We start from the raw sequence: 23,253 nt of genomic DNA on the forward strand, positions 1-23,253 counted from the left end.
CCTCTGATGGTACTTGAAGAGAGATCTCTCTCATCTTCGACATCAGGCTTCGTACAGCTCCTCCACAGCGGGGAAGGTGGTGCTGCTTTCTCCCCTTCTTCAAGTACGATAACGAACTGCCTCGACATTAACGGCATTCTCCGCATCCGTTGATCGTGACGCGATAATCAATGCGCGTGCATGATTAGAGATCAACGATGTCGTCAGGTACCTTTTTTCTCCCGTGTTTTGCATCGAGACGGTTTCTATCGCGTCGCAGTAGACGGGCCGAAGAAGAAAATATTCGACAGGGCGGGAACGAAAAATGTGATGAAAAAACGCGCCGACAGACGACGACGACATAAGCGGACGAGCGTGTAAAAACGCGCGCGCGCAGCTAATTGATAACCTCCGTACGGCCGTGATGAGGACATCGGGGCGCTCTCGAACGAATCAATACACGGAGAAATAGTATCGACACGCTCTCGACGGGACGGTCAATACCTCCTTAGCACTTACTTAGAATAGTCTACGAATCGCATCATGGATTAATTATTGCTGTGCAAGCGAAAGCCGTGAATGACGAGATCGGCCGCGCGCGGCTTCGGCGCGACCGTGATGACGATCTACGCTCCGTGCGAGAAATCCCCACGTGTCCGGCGAGCCAAACTGGCCGCCGGCGCCTCCGGGCGTAGAATCGTGAGATCCGGTAACAATCGAGCACTCGGCCCCGCGCGACGTCCCCGAACACTAAACGCGATTTGTTCCCTTGCGAATTCACACTGAGACCCTCGCCGTGCACCTGGTCTTCGAGATCGAGGTGTGCGCGGATTATAACAATAACCGGATCCGATTCACCGCGACGGACACGTGTCCGGGGGGACTACTCTCGCAGACGCGGAAGCTGCGTAAGCGACGATCATTGTTTTGCACCTTAAGTACCTATCTATATATATACATACGTACATACATACATACATGCATATATGTGTATGTATATACATGTATATAAGTCAGTTCTCCGTGTACTGCCAACGTCGCGCGTGCATTTTGATATAATACTTAATACCTTAAAATCTAAGAATCGTGCCTGACGAATACCGCTCGGAACGTGATTTTCACCCCTCCCTCTCGTCGACACCCCCAGCCAACGGGCCCGATCGAGGGCGCTCGATCCCGCGCTTCGAGTGCTGCACAGGAAGTACGCGCTGGCCGGTCGCGGGCTCGCCGATTGGAGAGGGAAGAGAGCGAAAACGAAAAGCGAGGACGATTCCGCTCACACGCTCTACGTATGTTTTTCTCTCCCTCTCTCGCGAGGCCTAAGATCTAAGGGAGGACATAAAAATGGCTTTACGTTTATGACGTTACAACAACAACGACGACGATCACGACATCCAGTTGCTGGTGCGCGCCGGGTCGCGCCGTCGACGAGCCACCCTCTCGCCCTCTTCGCGCTACATGAGGCTGAGATACAAACTCGTGGGAGCAAAGAGACGTTTGTGAAACGCGGCAGGGAGAGGCTGCTCGCCGCTGGTGGACGCGCCGAAGAGATTCCTATGAGGTACGATTTTCGTTCACGTCTCGATTCACAGTTATAATCGCTACGGTTAAATACTAAAATTGTTTGTTTCTCTCTCTCTCTCTCTCTCGCTCTCTTTACACGCTATGTCGTTTTTACCACATCTCCTTCCTTGTGTCTCTATCTACTAGCTAGATTATTAGAATCATTAGAATCAACGATGACGACGACTCCGCGCGTTCGCGTCGAAGATTCAAGACCTGTGTTCGAAGTAGCGAGTGTGGGGGGGCGGGAATGGGCGGGGAAAAGGGGACGCTAATGATGTCACGGTTCTCGTGAGATGTAACGATTCCTTCTCACGATTTTGCGCGATCCGCGACGATCGCGAAGAGAAGATGCGAGTCACGCGGGACGCGCGTGCCGGATTGTATCTTTGGTGCAAACTGGACGAGGCGCGCTTCGACGACGCGGGTCACCGAAAGTCGTGTAATATTAGCGTATCTCACGTCCCTCCGTGTCTCTCCCTCTCTCTGTTTCTTTCTTATATCTCACGGTGCGTCCCTTTCTCCCCCCTTCTCGGGCCGAATCTACAAGGTTCTAGTCAGAGAGTTTGGTGTTGACGTCCACTTTGATAAGTTAACTACGGTCAACGGCCACGTGCTGAAAAGTCGCTAACAAAATATTATTACTATTACCACTTAGGTCTAAGGAGCTTACAGCTTCGGCTATGGCTTAAGTACACAAGTGGATACTTGGTGAAACCTCCTTAGCAGAGACACCTAATTAGAGACAATATGAAGGATTACGGAACCGTCAGAGGTGCGCTCGAAAATCGTTCGGTCGGAGAATTTCCCTTGCCAACTTTTTCCCCCTCTTTCTCTCTCTCTCTCTCTCTCTCTCTCTGTACGCTCTCAGTTAATTTGATATCTATGCGCAAATATAGATGTGTAGCACCCGTTAATTAAGTGTAACACGACGGCCACACACATACTGTACAACCTCGCGCACCTTTACTTAATGAAAATCGCCGTAAGAGAGAGTCTTGCCGCGAATCGCGTGCAAACTTACACGTATGTATTTTTATGTATGTATGTATGTATGTGTATATATGTATATATATATATATATATATATATATACACACTCTAGTCGCGTCAATACCTTAATTAAATTGCACATCGCCGCTGCTTCCGTGTGCACGTTCCTTATTAAAATAAATTAAACGCGTACGCGTGCGTACACGCGCACACGTGTATGTGGATATAATAATATATCTTTGTGATGTTTTCTCTTTGATTAGGAGGTCCACCAGCGGACTCTCGGTCGCATCTTTGCGTCTAATGGTCTCACGGAACTCTTCTACTTTTAAGAATGAAATCAGCGCGCGCCTGCCTGATTTAGACCATATCCTGCTCGATCTGCATCACGCGAGCGCGATTATTTTGTGTATACGTGTGTGTCTGTTTATATGCGTGAGTCTCTTTTTTTCCCTTTTTACTTATAGATCCCTATTCGGAGAAACGCTGCGAGATGCTCCTCTGTGTAAAGCTCGACGAAAAAAATTTCGATCCCGCCCGAGGAGGACGCCGAATAGCCGGTCTCAGCCAGTCGGCTCTTCCCCTCGGCAAACGAGAATCGACTTTTCGATTTTTCCTATGGTTGCGGTAGTGGTAGTGGTGGTGTTTGGGCTATATTCTATGATAAAGGCTTACACATAGACAACATTAATGAATGTGTCCGCTGGAATTACTTAAAATTTAAGCCCAGCTTACGTTCAGTCTTCATCACTAATTTCACGAATTGTCACTACGTTTTAAGTAGAGAACTAAACTCGACTTAGTTTTTAAGTAATATACGGTGAAACTTAGTTATCCCCTCCCCTCGTGGCCTTCCCTCCCTTCGCCTATTCGCGAATTAACGACCGATACGACGGAAAGGAATCCGATTATCTCGTTAACGAAGACCTTCTTCGACAACGACGTTCGGCAAAAAAAAAAAGAAAAAAAAAATACGTTGCAAGCCGCCATAACGCTCGTCTAAAAGAACCGTGAATTTGCGTGTGTACGAGTTCGCGTCGTACCCCTATTACTTAAACGCAATACTGAATATCGTCAGATCGAAACTCAATCGAGAGCTCGCGTAATACTTGAGGAGATGAACGGAATCATTCGCTCTGTGCGTATGCAATCTTTGTATATAAAATCATTGGGTAAAAAACGCTCGTTAAAATACTCTCTAATGGAGGAGAAAAAAAGAGAAGTAGAAGTAAAGTAGAAAGTCGAAGGTAACGACAAGAAGTGCGTGAAGAAGCCGGTGAAGACCGGTATACATCTTGCCGAATTTGCTCGATATCTTTCCCTCTTTCTCTCTTATATCTTACGTAAATCTATATTCCCGTTTTGCGCGACTCTAATAACGTATTATATATAATTTTAGGTATATATCACTTCAAAGTGAAATATTACCGATCGCCCAGCGATCGTTCATACCGTTTCTTCCGCGCGAGAGCCCGCCACTCTGCTCCTTCGTTTGTACTACCTCATTATCGTGAACCCTCTTTCCCCCCCGGGTGATTGCATATTCCAGCAATTCGTCTCGGGAGATCGTAAAAACCACCGCTCGCTCGCTATTGCTGTCTGCCCCCTCTCCCCGGGCAACACCGACGACTCTGGCTTCTCGCGAAAAATGATAGCAAAGAATCCGCATCAATGAGATCCGCACCAATAACATCAAAGAATCGCAACTTTTCTCCCGGTCAGTAGCTCGCGTAAAGGACGCGTCCCTTCCTAAATCCTCCGTGCCACGTCGACGCCGCGTTTTCACGACGGTAAAAAACATTCCCCGCGAAAACGCAAATTCTCGAGTAAACGAAACCTCTGGTATTCCTGCACGGCTGGGGGATGGTGTTCCGAATTGTGTCAGTGTGTTTCGGATCACCGGCGATATATGCCCTCGTGTAAGTCGGAAACTTCCATCTGCAATGGACAAAATCATCTCCGAATCGGACGTAACGGCCAAAGGAGACCTCGAGCAGCTTCGCGAACGCCGATCTTTCCAGCTTCGCGACTTAGCGCATTCGCCACCTTGTTAAGCGAGAAGCATTAGGACGACATTAATTTGGTTTCCAATTCCCTCTTCAGTGGTTATTCATCTCTTATTGCGCTGCAAACCTGGCTGGATTAAAGTCCTTGTTGACCATGGAGAAACCACGAAACTCCTCTTGGTTAATGTAGTTCACGTCCTCCGTTTCTTCCGGCGTTAACACGGGGTCCTCCTTGGTGAATTCCGTGTCGAAGTTCATAGCGTCCTTCTCGTTTTTCTGAAAGTCCCGAGGGAGAAAAATCGCGTGTTAGAGGTACAATCGTAATCGTTACCTGCAGATCCGATTCGCTCGCTCGTTCAGCGACATCTACAATAAGTGTATGGTAAGCTTGAAGCCGTAAGAAACTGACCAATCTCAATCGATTATTCTTCGATTGATCCATTTCTTAAAGCTTGCTACGTCTATTGCAGACGCTTTGAATGACACGTTAAGGACCTGTCCGCTGAATAGCTGAATTATAACTTAATACTATGTTTCATGCCCTAAATCTTTATCTAAATCATCGTTTGTTCATTTTTTTATTTTACACAACAGTTTTTTGTCATCAACGACAAAACGGAATAGCTTTCTTAATTTAAGGCACAAGACAGTCACTGTACGTTACCTAAAGGCAAAGGACTTAGGACATGAAACAAAACGAAAGAGAGAAAGAACTCGGTACTAACAATTTTAGGTCTAATTGGTGGCTTTAACCTGCGCGCCTCGAGCGCCTCCCAGTCCATGTGTTGGAAAAAGGGATGTATCTTTATGGCGTCCTCGCCGCCTTGAGATACGACGCAGCCTAATCGCTTGGCAGGATTTTTAGTCATGAAGCCTTTCAATATGGACACCGCTTCCTTGGTGATCCACACCGGGTAGAGCACGTCGTCCCGTAAGATCGACTCGAACAGCTCGTCCTCGTTCTCGGCCTCGAACGGCGGCTGTCCGGCCATCATCTCGTACATGAGAACACCGAGGGCCCACCAATCGACGCTAGCACCGTACTGTATTTCCTGAAGTATCTCGGGCGCGATGTAGTCCGGCGTGCCGCAGAACGTCGTCGTCGTAGTTTGGCCCTCGATTATGTTCTCCTTGCACATGCCGAAGTCCGCGAGTTTGCAATGTCCCTCTTGATCCAACAGTATGTTGTCCAACTTCAGGTCGCGGTATATCACGTGATTTTTGTGCAGAAACTGAAGCGCGAGCGTCACCTCCGCCGCGTAAAAGCGCGCCCTTGCCTCGTCGAATTTCCGAGCCTTCTGAATGTGGAACATCAAATCACCTGTAAGACGAGCAACGAAAGATGACGGGAATCCAGACGAGAGGGCAAAAATACACAATAGAATGCCTATATTTAACAAATTTAACGGCAGCTCAGGAAACAAGTGACTCTAGTGACCCATTTTGGACGACAGAGAATTTTTTTTAGCGACTGGTCAAGGAAAGGTGACAAAAGGTGGCTCAGCAAAAGTGGACGCTGCTTACTACGAAATACGGCGAGGCGGTACGCACCTCCGTTCACGTATTCCATGACGAAGAAAAGTCGGTCGGTCGTTTGGAAGCAACTGTGGATGGCCGTGAGGAAGGGATGCTTCGCCGCCAAGGCCAGGATCCGCTTCTCCGTCATCGTGCAGTCCACGTCGTCGTCTTGGAGGATCACGCTTTTCCTCAGGATCTTCACGGCGTAAACCTCGTCGGGGTTAGTCTTTCGTTCCACTAGCATCACTTTACCGAAACTGCCCTTACCCAGGACTTTGATAAAATTAAAATCATCTATACCGAACTTTCTCTGTTCACTGCCGTTCACCGGCACCGCGTTCTCATTGGCGTTGATTGGTGTTTCTAATGCCTTCTGGCCCGCCTGCAAATTGTCCGTGGCCAGCTCGTCCGCGACCGTGGACGCCGAGGCGCCTGCGGTTATTCTGTAGTTGATCTTCGGAGTTTTCACGTGCTTGTCCGCGGAGATATTCATCTGCCTGAGAATCTCGGCCATTGCCTTGGTATTGATGCCGCAGCTGTTCGGCACATTCTTCTGGCAACGCTTGTGAACGTTCATGTTGCAGGCTGCGCGAGACGAAATCAGAAGACGAGATTTATACAGCACGTTGATTCTTCGTCGCACTTTAGAACGAACAACAATCTCGGACGCGCTCATTCATTCACGCTCGACTCACCTTCGCATTGTAAACCCTGCTTGAATAAACCGTATAACAGGGATCCGCAGTGGTCACAAAACGTGAATCTCTTGTAGTTGTGCGGGCCGAACCGATGGGGCATGTCTATGCTGAAGCGCGGGCTCTCTGTGTCCTGACTCGACTGTAACGCAGTTGCTTTACCCTAAGTGGATAATTCGAGAAACGAGAAACCAAGAGAATAAGAGGAACAAAACGGCCCGACTTAACAAGTCGACAATAAAAAACGCGAATAAGAAGTTGAGAGAGAGAGAGAGAGAGAGAGAGAGAGAGAGATGCGAAACAAGGAGATCTCGCGTTTCCAATTTGCCCGTTCGAATGACCGGTCTATGAATGAAAAACCAGAAACAACGACAGCACACGACGGAAATACCGAAAGAAAAGGCTCGACGTACCACCGCGACATCGACGCGTAAGTCGATGCTGATTAAACGGTAAGAATCATATTATGCATATCGAGACACACGTGACTCATCATAGCCGGTGTATGTAAATTTCTCTCTTTCTAATACAATGCGGCAGAGAAAATTCGTTGGAACCTACCGCATCCTTCATTCCCGGGCACTTGGTTATCACCAACTTGTGGCATCTCTTGTGGACGACGCAGGTACACACTGAAACAGCGTCACGACAAATAACCCCTTTTGTAGAAACGCTCACTTGCGCGCGAGATGTCAATAGGTACTGCACGTCCAAAGCTGCTTGCATGCGTGATTAGACGCGCCCGAATTTATTTACAGTTTTATATATATATATATATATATATATATATACATATATATATATATATATATATCGCAAGCGAGGTCGCAAAAAGTCGCGGCAGCGGAAGCGATTCGGTGATCCCGCAAGAATGTACATAACACAGCGCTCTATCTATCTCCCTTCTTCCTCTTCCTCGACGGCACGTTTCGTGCGTGTTTTTCGTCGACTTTGCGCCGGCCCGCCGACGGAGCGACATGCGATCAAACGAAAAGACTCCTACTAGCGAGTCGGCATAACGTCAAAAAGCAAACAAAACGATCTAGAGAGGAGGAGGAGGCTCTACTGCTCCACCGCAGAGCGAGAACAGTCAGTGTCAAAGTCCTGCGACCTGTCGTGCCAATTAGTGCGCGGTATCGCTCGTGCCGCGAGTATCCGGATACTAGAACACAGGGGTAAGCGAGGGTTAGTGAGAGTGATCGAGAAAGCCCAAGAGTGTGAGAGAGAGTGTGAGAAAATGAGAGAGAGAGAGAGAGGTCGTGAGCGCCGGCCGAACGCCTTCTGCGACTTTGTACATCGCGCCCGAGCAGTGCACACGAGCGGGGATGCGCGGGGGGAGGGGTGGATTAACAGCGAAGCGTCAAAGGTGTCAATCTGCGGGCGTCGAGTGGTGGTGAACCGATCGAGAGAGCCTGATTCGAGCCGAGAATTCTCTCGTCGTCGTCGTCGTCGTGAGGAAAACTAATCGCACACGTGCACACGTACGCGCACACAACATACACACCCATACATACACACATATACACGCACACACATTCGTACGTAAGGGTGCGGCAAGCGGGTACATAATTATAATCTGTTAATAACGTGTATGTGTCTTCTCACCTTGACACTGATAGCCCTGCTTGCCCAAGCCCCTGAAATACAACAGACAAAACACGTCACATCGTATTCTCGTGATCCCTTCTAAGAAACACATACGCTTGCCATCTTCGACCGCGTTTCTAGTCTCGCATCTACGCATCTAGACTCCGGGGGACGGAAGGAAGGGCTTGAGGGACCGGTGGATATATGCGAGAAAGAGAGGAGTCACCGACCGTGTCATGCATATCGTGTGTACCTCTCCCCCATCATCGCTCGATCGATTAGCTTTTCGTTCATCGAGATTCGTGTTCTCATCGCCAACGCGCTCGAGCACGGTGTGCCCCCCCCTCCCCCTCCCGTGCTCTAACGCTCCAGCACCTCGGTGTATATAACACAAATCGGGATACACGGTGAACTCGGCGAGTCATACAGGGTGCGCGCGCGTGTGTGTATGTGTGTGTGCGCTCGGCAAATCCAAAGCGTGCGACCCGTTCGAGCAGGGGGTTAATTTAGACGCGGACAGGCGCGTGGAGGTACACACCCCGTGATACAAAGAGTAAACAGCGAAATCAAGCTCCCCGTTCCCACGAAAATGTGTATCCACGTGTGCGTTCGTGTTTCTTCTCTTCCTTTCTTATTTTCTTTTCTCAACAGTGAAACCAGCCATTCGCGAGAACTCAGTCCCGACTCAGTGCAAACCGCTGTTAATAACCACGTTGTTAACGTATGATCACACAGAATCGTCTCTCCCTGGACTATCGGTAGAGCGGAATACGAGGGAAAGATCGAGTATCCCAAAAACATGCACACCACCCTGATAGCGTAAACGTATCGTTACACCGGGTGGTAGCCGACAGACTCGCGCGATTCTCGCTGGTATCGCACCACGGAGACCAATGAATCGAAAGTGTACAGCAATTCAAAAGCATGCTCCTCGTGTGTTTCCCAGGTCACTTCGAGATAATACACGCATACTCGGGCCTTCGAGTAAGGTGGCGTCGAGTGAATTACTTGTGCAATTAAGAGACCTTTCAAGCGAGATGAGGGGATGCCATCAGCGACGACGTGCGCGCGTGTCAGGGCATACGTACCAGATGAATTCACGGCAGTGCGAGCAGAAGGTCGGCTGCCTCAGGAAGGTCGCCATGAATTTGTGCCCGTTCACCTGGTGGACCCTCCGTCGCATCGCATCTCGCCGGCGATTGAAGCCCTGCCTCTCCTTGAATTCCCGCCGTGGCTCCTTGCTGGCGGTGATGCTGCCGATGCCCCTGCCGCCGATGGCCTCACCATCGCCGCCCGTGCCGCAACTTGTCTGTCGGTCTGCGATAGCGGATTGGAATTACGTTCAATCTGACGCGACCGGTTTGCTCAACTTCACCTTCCTCCCTCTCGCAATTACCTTGGTCATTCCATTTCAAGTCTATCTTCACTCTCAGTTTCCCTTGAGGTTCCAGGTCAACCTGCAAGAGTTCACAACGTCAACAATCAGCTAGCAAAGGTGATGAGAAGATTCATTCATGTCGTTCACGAGATATAGAATGAATCGTTGAATCGTGTCATTCGGGAGATACAGAGTGTATTGCGAAATATCCTGACAATACTGACAGGAAGTGACAGAATGGACAGCGCTGACAGCTAATCGGATCTATATATGGAAAAAACAGTGCCGCTGAATCGATGGAATTCCCAACAGCAGGCATAATTGCGGTAAAGTATCCTTGATTCAACCGGGATCATCATTGAAGCTGATATTTTAATTATTAAAACAATGCACAGTAGTTCCAACGATATTTGCCACTAAGTCGAGAAGATTTACTCCGATCACACTGCTGTTGGGAATTTTACTCGATTCGACAGCATCTTTTCTCCATTGTAGCGTATGATTAAGTTATAAATTTACAGAGAACACAAATCGAAGCTTGGCCACGTATACCAACAGACACATCATTGGAATAGTCATATCAGATCACAATTCGCTAGTACAAAAGAGGAACCCACCCAGAAGTCGGTAGTCTTGCCGTTCCGGCTGACCAGCTCCTCGAACGGGATGCTGCAATTGGCAACGAAGTAATCCGGCGGCAGTGCCGAGTCGTGGAAGACGGTGAAGCCAAGCGTGACCGCGTCCTGCACCTCGTGGATGAAGCACTCGTTCCACACGGGATCGAAGGTCTTCGGCTTGGTGGACGAGCGGTACAGGTGGTTCTCGTCGACGTCCAGCTGCACGTACGGATCGAGTATAGGCTCGTCCTGCCAGAATTTCCGCTGCTTGTCGGTCGCGCGTAGCCCCACCGCCTCGCAGATCTCGATCTTCATCGTGCCCGTGAACATTGTGATCTTGGCGGAGATCGAGCGTGCGGGAGGCGAAGAGTTCGATCGACGGACGGCGTGATGAGACGAGCCTGCCGACCGACCGATCGACGAACTGTCACACTGTGACTGTCAAAGTGACACGGGAGCTCGGCGTGCGCACCGAGCCGACCAGGTTATCCGGAGTCCCCGAGAGTCGGACGACGATAATTCCCCAAGGCCGCCGAACCTCCGCACGTCACTTCGTTCCCTCTCTCTCTCTTTCTCGGGCAACGGCACTGACCACCGCAGCACGCTGAGGAGGCGCGGAAAATGAAGGGAAGCTCGGAACCACGATGCCTTTTCGCGTTCACTCACCGGGGGGACACCGATGAATTACGTCGTCGGCCGCGAACGTCGTTCCTCGTTCTCTCTCCGTCACTGTCACACCGCTGTCTCTCTCTCTCCTCTCCGACCAAGCGAGCGCGCTACACGGAGATCGCGCCTCTCTCGCTCTTTTTCTCTCTGACTCAGGAGACTCTCTCTCTCTCTCTCTTTCTGTCTCGTTCTTCTCCCTCGTCCTCGCTCCCTCCCCCGCCGCTTCTGCTCACTTCTGTCAAGTTTCCTCCCCGTCCTCCACCTCGTCGCCCTTTCCCTTTCCCTGTGCCTCCTCCGCCACGAGCACTGACGAACGTCGTGCAGTTATAAACACTCCGGGCGCTTGGCGTGCGCGCATAACAGGAACGAGCACGGTCTGCTCGCCGATTTCGTTGCACGCGGCTCCAGGCGACGAGACGGCGACCCGACGACGCTGCTCGCCGCGAGACGCGAGTACGAGGAAGCCTGCCCTCGTCCCCTCGCTGTCCTGACACCCATCAGGCTTCCTTCTCACCTTCTGACCCTTTTCTCGTCGGTGTCCCGTTAAAAAAACATGTAAGAACAACGCGCCACTCTCGGCCACACGCGACAATCCGTCGATCGAACGATCTCGCGGGATTGACCGGGCGACGAGGGTGATGTGAGAGATGCCCTGTTCCAAACCGCCCCGCACAGCCGACCCACATCGACCCTGAACGGACCCGAGAATGCTCGAGAACCGCTCGATTGGTCGTACGCGCTCCGCGCAAACGACGACGACTCACCCCGACAGCCGTGTCCTCGGCGCTCTTCGGGCGTTTTCGACGTCGTCTCGCGAGGGATTCTCGCCGCGTTCGACGCGCGACACCGATACCCAATAGGAGATGCTGCCCGTCTCCCTCGAGACGAGAATCAGGCTGAACTCTCGAGAAAGCGAACACTCGTCGTGCCTCGTCGAGCTATCGAGATCAGCCCGTTCAACTCGACGTGATTTCGAACGTCCTGCGGGTCGCCCGGCTCGCTCCACGCTGTTTTTTTCAAACCTCGTCTTCTTCGTTTCTTCTAAATGTACACAAACGTGGAAATAAAAAGGTTCGTTTTCCTCCAGTTATATTATAATGCTTGAAATTTATGTAATCATTGAGCAATGGCTGATATCTTCCACGGAATTCGAAGATAAACGTGAGCAATGTATTGTGTGTAGTAACACGGGAGAAATGTGCCGAAGGGAATTTAAAAATAAAATCTGCACCGTTTCAAATTGTCAATAATTTTTTACCTACTTTTCCCATTTACTTCAATAATTAAGTTAATTGTTTTCTTTGGTAATGGTTTATTTATTTCGGCGTCCCACAGTGACATCTTTAAGTGTGTTCGTTACAAATTTACGCATTTAAACATGTAAATACATTAAACTTTAAAACAAAATAAAGCGTATCTGAAACTAGAGACTCCAAGCTGTATAATTCTTTTTTAACCATCATGTTATCATTATTTTTGCTGAAGTTACAGCCCATTAAAGTTTGCCTAGTTTTTATGGCAGAATAAGAGGACGTTCGATTCGTCATTGTGTAGTACTACTTGAAAAAGGTAGAGTAACGTCTGACCCCATCGTTTAGTCATATCACGTGCCCAAATCTTCATTGAAGAATGTGGCGTCTCTTAGCGGAAACTTTGGAACTAATTTTCAGAAATAACGGGTCTAATGTTCTATGTAATCTAATGATATTTTTGTTAGACCCGTTATTTCTGAAAATTAGTTCCAAAGTTTCCGCTACGAGACGCCACATTTTTCAACGAAGATTCGGGCACGTGATATGACTAAACGATAAGGTTAGACGTGACTCTACCTTTTTCAAATAGTACTACACAATGACGAATCGGACGTCCTCTTATTCTGCCATAAAAACTAAGCAAACTTTAATGGGCTGTAACTTCGGCAAAGATGACACTATCGAGATGATATAAAAGTCATTTTACAGCTTGAAGCCTCTATTTTTTTATAATATTACGGTAATAACGTTGTCATTGAATTTCACCAAGTTATGTCGAGTTTAATGAGAAGTGACAATCGCTTAAACTTCAATCTCATTACAAATCTTTCGATTTAATTATTACACTAAAAACTTACATATATCAAAAATGCAACAAATATATTTTAAAGAGAAGACTTTAAATTTCCTGTTCACTTCATAGCAAACATTGTACATCATTTTGTACACCTCATGTGGGCGATCAGGAGAGGAAGGTGCGGGCCAGGATTTCAAGAAACAACAAAATCGTTGGGAAACATGAGAGTTCCGTTCTTTATTCGTCTATATAAATAATCGAACACAGTATAAATCTAATATTTACACCCGCGCGATGTATTAACGCAACGACGTCCTACGGCCGGTGATCCTCAGGCCGAGACATCCTTGCGTTAGTGACTCCCACGTACGAGACGATGAAGACAGACCGGCGAGATTAATGAAATCGTTCCTAAATGCGGCTTGGCTGCTCGACGATCGATTTACGACATCCATCACCCATTGGCAAATTCGTCATTCGCGATTTGACGCGCTGGTTGTGCACGCATTTGAAAAATTACTCTATATTTTCTGAAAGAGACCAAGCCGTCACGCTATGTCGAAGTCATGTTAAAGTGGATTCATAACTGCGGTGCGAACATCTGACATCGAATATGTATTAATATAGAGATATAAATATATATATATATATATATATTGAGCCACTGACAAGGTATTATTAATCTGTCACACTGGAACGTGTGCACTACGTCCCCTCTACAGAAAGCCGGTCGATCGTCGAGTCCATAGGCCGCAATGAATCTCTGAATGTGCGGACAATAAATTATGACGGAATGACAGAGGGAATATGTATGACGCGGCTTTGACTACGATATCGTGCGCTATATTATCGTGTACGACAGTGATTCGCGCGTAGCGTCGCGCCCTATCATTCATCAGCCTCTTTATCCATCGTACGTCCGATGTATGTCCGCTGGATCCGCTGTCTGTCTCTTTCAGAGCGTATCACCACGATCGACGCGAAGAGAAATAGATCAACGTGATCACATCGCTCTCACAATGATTCTGAAGAGTTGCATAATTAATCCGAGAGATGTGATCCGTCTTTTATTAATTCCTTCACGACAAGGGATCGTCTCCTCGCTGGTTGTAGGGTTCACCGAGCGCGCTGCGGGGAACGAATCGCGGGCAGAAGAGGTTCTTTGTAAACTCAAAAAGTCGGCGGACCGAGAATTAATTAATCGTGATTGACGGGCGCGCTCGGCAGCCTCCGGGAGCGCCGGGATAAGCGCTTCGAAGAGTATCGACCGACGTCCCCGTGTCGACATTGCACGCATCGATCGACGGATACCTCCCAGCGAATCCGGTGACTCGCGCGCTCCCGAAGAGACAGGCTTTTGCGAATCACTGCCGTACAAGACGGAAACGTGTGAGAAGCTTATGCTCCTACGACGGTGTCCGTCGTATGAATGTCCTCCAGCATCTGCGCCTCCTTCTCCTTCTCGTCCTGCTCCGACCCCGATATTACGTAGACCGGCTGTTGGCTGTAGGCGAGAAAGTGCTGGTCCATCGGTAACGCCTTCGTGTGATCCTTCATCTTCATCTGCAATATGGATCTTTTAATTTCGGTGTCAATCACGATTCACGGGTTCGTTTGATAACAAATATTCAGAGCCAAATACAGCTACTTGATTGTCGATTTTTCGACGGATCACGTGTAAAAAGCAGTGTTGCGATAACTTGCGGCAATTTGAAATACTGACAGATATCGTTAACATAGGAAATGATAAATCAATTATTGATAGATAAAAAATCATTAGTAAATAAATAATTAATAATCAATTATTAATAATAAATTAATCGATAAATGTTGATGAAAAATTATTAATAAATAAATTATTAGTGAAAAATCATTAATATAGAATATTCTCACAGAGCGGAGCAGTGCAGCGTTTTAGCGTTAAACATGGGTTACAAATGCGTGTTCAACGGATTCCAGTTGGCACGAGGGAGCTTTACGACGGTCGTCACGGATTCCCACGTACCTTCTTGCGATACAGCATCAGCAGAATGACGAGGCTGCTGATAACGAAGGCGCTCCCAGCCGCGAGCACGAGCGTCGCCGTTTGATAAACCGGCGTCTCCACCTGGGTGAGAATCTCGCGCTGCTCCAGCGCGACGATTCTGCTCTGCATCGCCACGGGAGCGGAGCGATGCGTGAAGCGCGAGGTGGTCGCGTCTGCGGACGAGCCCAGCATGGACAGCTTCTGGATACGCGTGAGTTCCTCCAGGTGGAACGCCACGTCCACCTTGTTCGCGCCGACAATCTCGAAGCTCAGGATCGCCGAGTCCTGGTTGATCTCCACCCGCACGCCCTTCTTCAGCCTCGCTCCGAGCTCTTGCAGCAGGTTCTCGGCTTCCTTCACGAATCGCGTCTCGTCCGTAGCGAGAAATCGACCGGGGAAACGCAGAGTCACCTCCACCGCTTCGACTGGTGTTGGAACTGAAACGGAACGAAATATGGATGCGTATCGATGCTGGAAAATTGTCCCGTCAGGGATGTTCGAAATCAAACGTTCTCATCAAATTACAAATCCATATAATGAAAAGCAGATTATTTAACCGGTTACAACTAATTTAACTCCAGGAAATTTCAATACCCGATGATCTCGCAAATTTGAATATTAATGTGTACATTTTCAAGTTAAAGTTTCGTTAAAAATATATATTCGATCGTTTGTGAGGAGCAACGGACGTGCTAAAGAAAATGAACGGAAAGTCGCTCCGGGTGACTCACGGCAAATGCTCGTTCCCTTCAGGAACGGTTCCGAGCCGATGAGCTGATTGCCCGCCTCGTCGACGCACCAGCAAGTGTCGCCGGCGCACTGCATGGGCTCGAATCTGCCCTGCGGGTCGCATATCGCCGGCACGTGGCCCTTCTCCTTCATCGCTTGGCACCTGGTGCCCAAGATCCTGTCCGCTCGCCGCTCGTCCGTCGTCTCCAAGCTCAACAAAGCGTCCTCCATGATCGCCTGGATTTCCCGGTCGATCTCCTGCGGCTGCTGGCCCCGACCGCCCCGTCTGGCCTGCCGGAAATTGCACTTGGGCTCGGCGCCCCTGGTGAGCGAACCCTTCACCGGCTGGCCTTTCCGGTTCACGCACCAGCAGACCCCGACGTGCTCCAGACACTGCACCGGCTCCCACGTGCCGCTGTCCGGGTTGCACTTGGGCAGGAAGGTCGGTCGTCTCAGCCTCTGCGACCTCTTCAGGTTCTTCTCGCGCAGTCTCTCGCACTGCGACAGCACCGGGCATACGGTGTCGCAGACGAGCCGGCTGGCGAAATCGTTGTGGCCGACGGTGCACTCGTGCTTTCGCCGGCACTCGTTGCGCTCCGGGTCGAAGTACCACCTCTCAGTCTCGTTGAAGCCGGATGCGTTCGGATTGCAGGCCACCCGCCTGGGTGGCTCGAAGCACACGTCCCGCGGCTTTGGGCAGCAGACTGCGTACTCGTCTAGCGGCGACAGCTCGCACTTGTGCGTCGACGGGCAATGATGGCCGTGCGGGCCGCAGGTGGCCACTGTGCCGTCCGAGTCGATCAACGGCGAACCGTTCGGACACGGATTGTCCTTCTTCGGCAGGCAGACCGGCACAGGCGGGCAAGGAGGCGCGCTGCACGCTACCTCCACCATCCTGCAGGCCTCGTTCTCGCCGCGGCACGTGACACTCCGGCACGGGTCTCGGCATGAGCAGGTCGGACAGCCGGTGTCCGGGTCCGGCTCGTAGCCATCCGCGCAGTCGAGCTTGCAGCCGATCTCCGGGCAGCTGAGCGGCGTGTTGCAGCGCGGCACGATACCCTCGATCACTCGCGTGCCCGCCGCCTCTTTGCCCTCTTCGTCGACGCACCAGCACACGCCGTTGTGGCACTGCACCGGCTCGAACGCGCCGTTCGCCTCGCACCTGGGTATGTAGATCCTGCGAGCGGGCTCGCCGGACTCGCGAGCCGCGTGCTCGGCGACCGCGCGAGCGTGTTGACAGGCCGTGGCCATCACCGGCGAGACGCACTGCGTGCCGCAGCCGGTCGAGCAGCACTTGTCGCCGGACGGGCACTCCTGGTCGTTGCTGCATTGCAGCTCGCAGCTCGACGAGCTCGGCACGAGGTACGGACATTGGCCCGGCTTCGTCGTCAAGCAGGCGGGCACGGCCGGGCAGTACTGATCCTGGCCGCAGTTCACGTCGATCATCGTGCACGTCTCGTGGGTGCTGCAGCTGACGTCGCGACACGGCTCGTGGCAGCGGCATTGCTCGCAGCCGGCCGTATCCAGCTCGTAGCCGTACGGGCAGATCAGGTTGCAGTACAAACGTTGGCAGCTCCTCGAGAGCTTCTCCACCGTGCCGCTGCAGTCCGCCGTGGTGGGCTCCAGCCCGGTCTTCAGGATCACGCCGCGGTGGTTCACGCAGCTGCAACTGCCGTTCTGACACTGCAGGGCTCGGTAGCTGCCGTCCGGCTCGCACTGGGGCGCCGGGACCGCCAGCGACATACCCTCCCGCGTGCCCTCCATGCGATCGTTGAAGTCCCGTAGGTACTCGCACACTGTGTACATTCGCAAAACTATTATTCGACGGAAGTGCTCGGTTGACACAAGAGTCGATGGTTGGTTATCTGTGTAGAGCATTTTGCTAACCTGCTGATAACTTGAGTTTTATTATCATCGTTGACATTTGATTGTTCGACCGTTGTATTACGGTCAAGACTTACTAGTGGGTGCTTTCGTAGGGCTTGACGTTGCCATGCAGCACACCGATTGGCCGGCTTCCGGCACCATCGTGCACTTGTAGCCGTCGGGGCAAGTCTCGTTCGAGGCGCAAGTCGCGGCGTTCCCGTCCTGATCAATTAGCGGCGTGCCGGGCAGGCAGGGGCTCTTGTAAGTTTTCTTGGATTTACATTCCGGTTTCGTCGGGCATAGAAAATCGGGACAGCCATCCTCGCGCTTCAGGACGCACTCCTGCCCTTCCGGGCAAGGGAATCTGCAAAAATGATCGTCTGATCACTGAAGACCGATGAGTTTCTTGCATAATCCGATTGTGCGAAATTAAAATTACAATTCATCCGTAGGAAAGAGGATGAGAATATCGTCGAGAAGTTCTATTCGTTCTTGATAGAGAGAACTCGTGTTGCGACACAAAGGAAACAGAATATCAGCTTCGGTTCTGCGCTGTTCAGTTTTATTTTTTAAAAGTAGTTTCATCGACATCGCCGTACTACGATATACCTACCCCTCGCACGGGTCGTCGCATTCGCAAGTCGGGCAACCGGAAACATCCGTTCTGAAGCCGTATTGGCAGACTTGGGCGCACTGTTGAGGCGTGCAAGACGCTGGAAGCGAGCGCGCCTTGATTATCGATTTACAGTCGATCTTCTCGGCGGGGCCCATTGAACCGGATATCTTTCTACCCTTGTCATCCACGCACCAGCAAACGAGGCCGTTTCTCGAGCACTGCCTTGTCTCGTAATCCCCATCTGCTCAAATCAATTCGTATTTACGAGTCGCTTTCCCACCCGAGCGATTAAACGAATTAACAAAGCGATACTACTGGAAGCTCGGGCATAAAATACGAGCGTGCTTGGGACACGATGACATTGAAATTAATTAAAATTAAATTAATTTAATAAAATAATCCATCATTGAGCAGAATTAAAATGAGTAAAATTAATTAAAATTAATTATAAGTCGAAATAAGTAAAAATATATAAACGCGAGCGCGTGAGTTCTCGGGAGCATCTTACTCACCCTCCGTGCACTGGGGAACGTAGCCGCGACCTTCACGCTCGGAGACGCTGAGCATCTCCGCGAGCACGCGGTCCCGGTGGCACACGCTGAGGCCACGTGGTATCGCGCACACGTTACCGCCGCAGCGTTCGCTGTTGCAACATTTCTGCGGGCTGGGGCACTCCAGGTCGTAGCGGCAAGTGGACCCGCACTCCGTCGTCGTATTCGGATCGTCCACGGGACACTCCCCGACCCGCTGCAGCCCTACATTCGATGGACAGCACACCCCGTACTCCTGCTTGGGCTCGACCAGGCAGCTGTACATCGGCGGGCAAGTCGGCTTGCCGGGTCTGTCGCCGCAGAGGAACGGCCGCGGCGAGTCCGTGATCTGCAGCGGCTCGCCCACCGGGCAGATCGTCAGCAGGGACTTCGCCTTACGGCAGCTGGGCACCGGCGGACACGGAGGCCGCGTGCAGCTCACGTCGATCAGTTCGCACGCTTGACCTATGCCCGGACAGGTGACACCGCGACAAGGGTCGCGGCATTCACACTTGGGACAGCCCGTGTTCTCATTGATCTGCAACAACGGCAACGATAAGTCTGTCGGCCTCGCGGGGAAAGTGACCACGATGCGGAAACTATCGTTGATCGAATTTTGGAATAGGAGATCGGGACGAGAAATCGCACGGATTGCTTGCCGAGAAATTTATATTTCAGTGGATAAATAAAAGGCGCATATTGTTCTCTGCGGATTGCTGGTATCGTTGGTTGGTTGGGTGTATGAAATAGCTCGTGACTAACACGCATTGTGTGCATTTATGAACACGTTTTTTTAACTAGACACGGTGAGTAAATTTTTTCCCGTCTTTATTTTCGTTGTTTCGTTGCTTTCAAAATTACTGGTTGCAATTTCCCTCCGGTATTCATAAAAAATATTGTACTTTCAGTTGATTTTTCCTGGATTCAGTTATAACCGTTATCGCACAGCTGTATTTCCACGTTTCTTCAGTGAAATATAATTGTAAAATATATAGTTTCTTTTATATTCAAAATTACCGTTCGGGGTAAGTGACGGCTGGGACGTGGCTTATGCATGTGCAGATAAACGTACACATAGATCACCGAATCTCGTTAGTGATCGAGTTATCGGGTTGGATTAAGAAGTTATATTCATAGATGTAAAGATTTTAATTGTATTTTCGGTTATCATGGCTCGAAAGCGCGGCTGAAAAACAGATGGAGATAAGATTGCACCTTGATTATGTGATATATTATTAACTTTAATAAAATATTAAAGAAGCGTTGAAACTGTATCATCTTGTTTCTTCATAAAACGACATGTGACAACCTTGTTCCAATTCGCACAAAATTGTTTTCAATTTAACCCTTTTGTAGTTTTCGAGTTTGACCCGAAATCATTTTTATTTTCCTGTTACATTATGCGATTTTACGTAATTTGAATGATTCTGACATTCCTTTGTTTCATAGCCCAAGGACATTAATTTGAAACTAGGCTATGAAACGAAATCATGAAATGCCGGAATATTCATTCACCGCATAAAAATGTAACAGGAAAATAAAAATGATTTCAGAATAGACCCGAATAGACCCGAAGGCTACAGAAGGGTTAATAACTTTTTCATGCATGAATAAATATAAAGCTACTATTTTTGTTTTAACTAGACGTTGCAGCCACATGAAAATATATACAATATTGTAAAACATCGTATAAACTTTTTTATTTTAATTCGAACGTAATAAACGTGGCCTCTTTATGCCCCGATCTCCTCTAATCGTGAAACCGTCGACGAGCAAAAAGTCAAGGAGAAAAAAGGCGTTTAAGGGAAATCTTTTCGAAGATCGAAAAAATTAAAACAAAAGTATCAAGATTAAAAAAAAATTAAGATAAAAGTATCAAGAAGGAAAGACGCCGAGCTTCACGTGTTCCAGATTTCACCAAAGTTCGCTACGGGCCGAGAGGAAGTTTACTCGGAGTCGACGCTTCTTTTCCTCCGGAAATGACTGGAGGATACGCTTTAGAGCCGTTCCGGAGAAGATGCTCGTTCACATTTACTCAAGTACCTCGAATCCCAAAGGACAGAACATGCGGCAGCTGTGAGCCGGGCAGGCGCGCGGCTTGTCGCAGTTGACGGCCGTCTTGCTGGGCGCCCTGGTGCCGGGGATCTCGATACCGAGGTCGTTGACACACCAGCAACTGCGCCCCTGTGGTTCGCACTGCACCCTCTCGAACTCGCCGGTCTCATTGTTACATCGCGGTACGAATTGCGGTGGGCCGCGGGCGAGTGCCCGCGACCGTCTGACGGCCGCCAACGCCAACTGCTCGCAGCCGGTCAGCTCGCCGATGACGCAGCGAAGACCGCACGCGGTCGCGCAACAGCGTTCCTCCGGCGCACCTTGGCACTGGAAGTCATTCTCGCAACCCGGAGACCTGGACGGACAGACGCTCTGCTCGACGAAGGAGGGACATCGACCGACGGCCCGCAGCGACGGCTCTGTGAACATGCAAATCGCAAATTGACCTCAGAGACGGCACTCTTTCGTTCTTCGTTTTTCCAGCCGTCGCTGGAACGAAACCTGAAACACCCCGTGTAACGTTACGTCCGATGCTCTTATCGAACGCGTCTGTTCGCGGGGGAAAATAATTCAGAGACGGCAAATCTTACGCTGTCGTATACACAGAAAAACAAATTTTTATTACTCCAAGATTCGTATTCTCATACATGTATGAGCAAAGATATTTAATTTTATACGAAGATAAAATTTGCCTACATGGAGAAATTCTACGTAGTTCCACCGGAAATATCATATTCCTGTTAGTCGAAAATAATATTCACGAATTGAGAGGAAAAAATATTGGATGGGAAGAACAATACATTCAAACCAAGAATTTGCATCAATTTGAAGATGTTCTTTCTGCCCAATATTTTTTCTTTCAATACATGAAAATTATTCTTGAATAACGGAAATACGATATGTTTAATAGAACTATGTAAAATTTCTTCATATTCGTAAGCAAATTTTATCTTCACGTCAGATGATATTCTTGTTTATATGTGAATGCGAGTCTCGAATTGATATTAATTTTTTTCTGTGTAGTAAATAAATAAATATACCGGACATTTTTGTAGTATCGTTTAATATTCTAAAAGCTTATTTTTGCGGTAATTTTACGAAGAAACAAACACATGTTCGTATGATGAGATTTTCTTCATAAAATGACCTGAAAAATCAATTTTATTGTGAAACGTTGAACAGTATTCAAGCAACATTCTATTTTCGTTTATTCGCTCTACGACAGCATAAAATTTTTCGTCTGAAATATTTTCCTCCGTGTTTCGCGCGCGCTAAGGGCGATGAACGCCGAGATTTTTAATATCTCTCTCGCATTCCGACAATATCGGGAACTCTATTTCGGGCGTATCAAAATGCTAACACGTGTCTTTCTGATTTCCAAGCTGAAACAATACGACGCTCGTACCGTGGAATTAAAAAAGTATATTTAGCGTTCGTTATGCGTCCAGAATAGGTCGAGTTGCGAGCGCTCGTTTACTCGTCGACGTCCGCACAAAGAGAATCGATAAACTGTCTCTAAGTAGGAACTACTAAAAATGGCGAACATACGCTACGGATTAATCCACACTGCGAGATGCTTTGTGTGAAAATATATTCGAAGAGTTCTACATGAGAGTATGAATTTGAGGAAAGAAATCCGGAGATCGGAGAAGAGCAGAAGGAGGAGGAGGAGGAGAGAAGAACGGCTCGACCCGTACATTCAATCGCACATGTCTATTCATAAATCCGAGTGTAGAGCCCGGCTTTGGTAGCGACAGATTTTTTTTTTTCATGCAGGAACGAAGCAGCGAGTTCATATAATTCTCCAGATCCATTTGCGACATGAATTCCCGCTTGCGGTAAATCTTTTATATCGGCCGGTTAGTTGGCGCTATTAGTTAATTTCGCGCAAACTCCATTTTTCACCTGTAATCGTTAATTTAAATCGCGCGTTCGCCTCTCTCGAGTCGCGGTCTCGGCGAATAATCGCGACGAGCTACATCGACATCGCATTGGTTAGAGGACGACGACGACTCGTGGATTAATGAGCTGCGAGTCGCGCGCGCTTAATAGGTCATCGCGAAATAAGGTGCTTTCTCGCACGGCCGAGGCGGCATTTTTGAACACGTTCTCGGACTAAAGTGTAGCACGACGACGACGACGACGACGATAATAATAATAATAATAATAAAAATAGCCAGAGTCGACCTAACGGTTCCTTGGCATCCTACTGCCACACTTACTATACTTACCTAACGTGCTAGCGTGAGCGCGTTTCCAGGCGGCCACGAACGCCTCGGGCACGGACACTCGGCCGCACGGAAAAAAGCACGCGCCCAAATGGGATGGACAAACGAGAAAGGCGTTTCTCGACGGGAAAACGGACTGGTGTAAGTTCGGA

At 49.2% G+C, this 23,253-nt stretch overlaps 2 protein-coding genes across 4 annotated transcripts in view; both read right to left on the minus strand.

Annotated features, from left to right (window-relative positions):
* Window positions 1-4,490: 4,490 nt before the first annotated feature.
* On the minus strand, window positions 4,491-12,237 carry LOC106740941 (protein kinase C). Of its 2 annotated transcripts, XM_014612428.1 has the most exons (10): window positions 10,337-12,237; window positions 9,738-9,798; window positions 9,430-9,658; window positions 8,360-8,391; window positions 7,316-7,386; window positions 6,755-6,917; window positions 6,093-6,644; window positions 5,267-5,862; window positions 4,669-4,817; window positions 4,491-4,581 (listed from the first exon to the last, which is right to left on the minus strand). In XM_014612428.1, exons 1-10 carry the CDS (start codon window positions 10,664-10,666, stop codon window positions 4,566-4,568), a joined length of 2,199 nt encoding a protein of 732 aa, XP_014467914.1. In that variant the 5' UTR covers window positions 10,667-12,237; the 3' UTR covers window positions 4,491-4,565. The 2 variants fall into 2 exon arrangements, with proteins under 2 accessions (XP_014467914.1, XP_014467915.1); XM_014612429.1 differs by lacking the exons at window positions 4,491-4,581; window positions 8,360-8,391; window positions 9,738-9,798; window positions 10,337-12,237 and having other exon boundaries at window positions 4,639-4,817; window positions 9,430-9,447.
* A 1,041-nt stretch (window positions 12,238-13,278) lies between these two features.
* The window catches only part of LOC106740992 (cysteine-rich motor neuron 1 protein), a 32,632-nt gene continuing 22,657 nt past the window's right edge, over window positions 13,279-23,253 (minus strand). For both annotated transcript variants that reach the window (XM_014612540.1, XM_014612542.1), the window contains 7 exons: window positions 20,862-21,292; window positions 18,801-19,356; window positions 18,286-18,529; window positions 17,768-18,036; window positions 15,809-17,602; window positions 15,057-15,514; window positions 13,279-14,614 (listed from right to left, as the gene is read on the minus strand). In XM_014612540.1, the coding sequence (XP_014468026.1) occupies window positions 14,450-14,614; window positions 15,057-15,514; window positions 15,809-17,602; window positions 17,768-18,036; window positions 18,286-18,529; window positions 18,801-19,356; window positions 20,862-21,292 (3,917 nt within the window). In that variant the 3' untranslated portion in view covers window positions 13,279-14,449. The remainder of the gene's footprint in view (window positions 14,615-15,056; window positions 15,515-15,808; window positions 17,603-17,767; window positions 18,037-18,285; window positions 18,530-18,800; window positions 19,357-20,861; window positions 21,293-23,253) is intronic.

This window comes from Dinoponera quadriceps, unplaced genomic scaffold, assembly GCF_001313825.1.
Source record: "Dinoponera quadriceps isolate SergipeBrazil2010 unplaced genomic scaffold, ASM131382v1 scaffold397, whole genome shotgun sequence".
NCBI lineage: Eukaryota > Metazoa > Arthropoda > Insecta > Hymenoptera > Formicidae > Dinoponera > Dinoponera quadriceps.

What these genes read in the sequence shown, in the direction of transcription:
- LOC106740941 (XM_014612428.1), bottom strand. Translation starts at nt 10,666, where the DNA reads ATGTTCACGGGCACGATGAAGATCGAGATCTGCGAGGCGGTGGGGCTA. An exon ending in GCCCGGGAATGAAGGATGCG is followed by an intron (nt 6,918 to 7,315) that starts GTAGGTTCCAAC and finishes TTATCCACTTAG; the next exon opens with GGTAAAGCAACTGCGTTACA. An exon ending in GCAGGGTTTACAATGCGAAG is followed by an intron (nt 6,645 to 6,754) that starts GTGAGTCGAGCG and finishes CGTCTCGCGCAG; the next exon opens with CCTGCAACATGAACGTTCAC.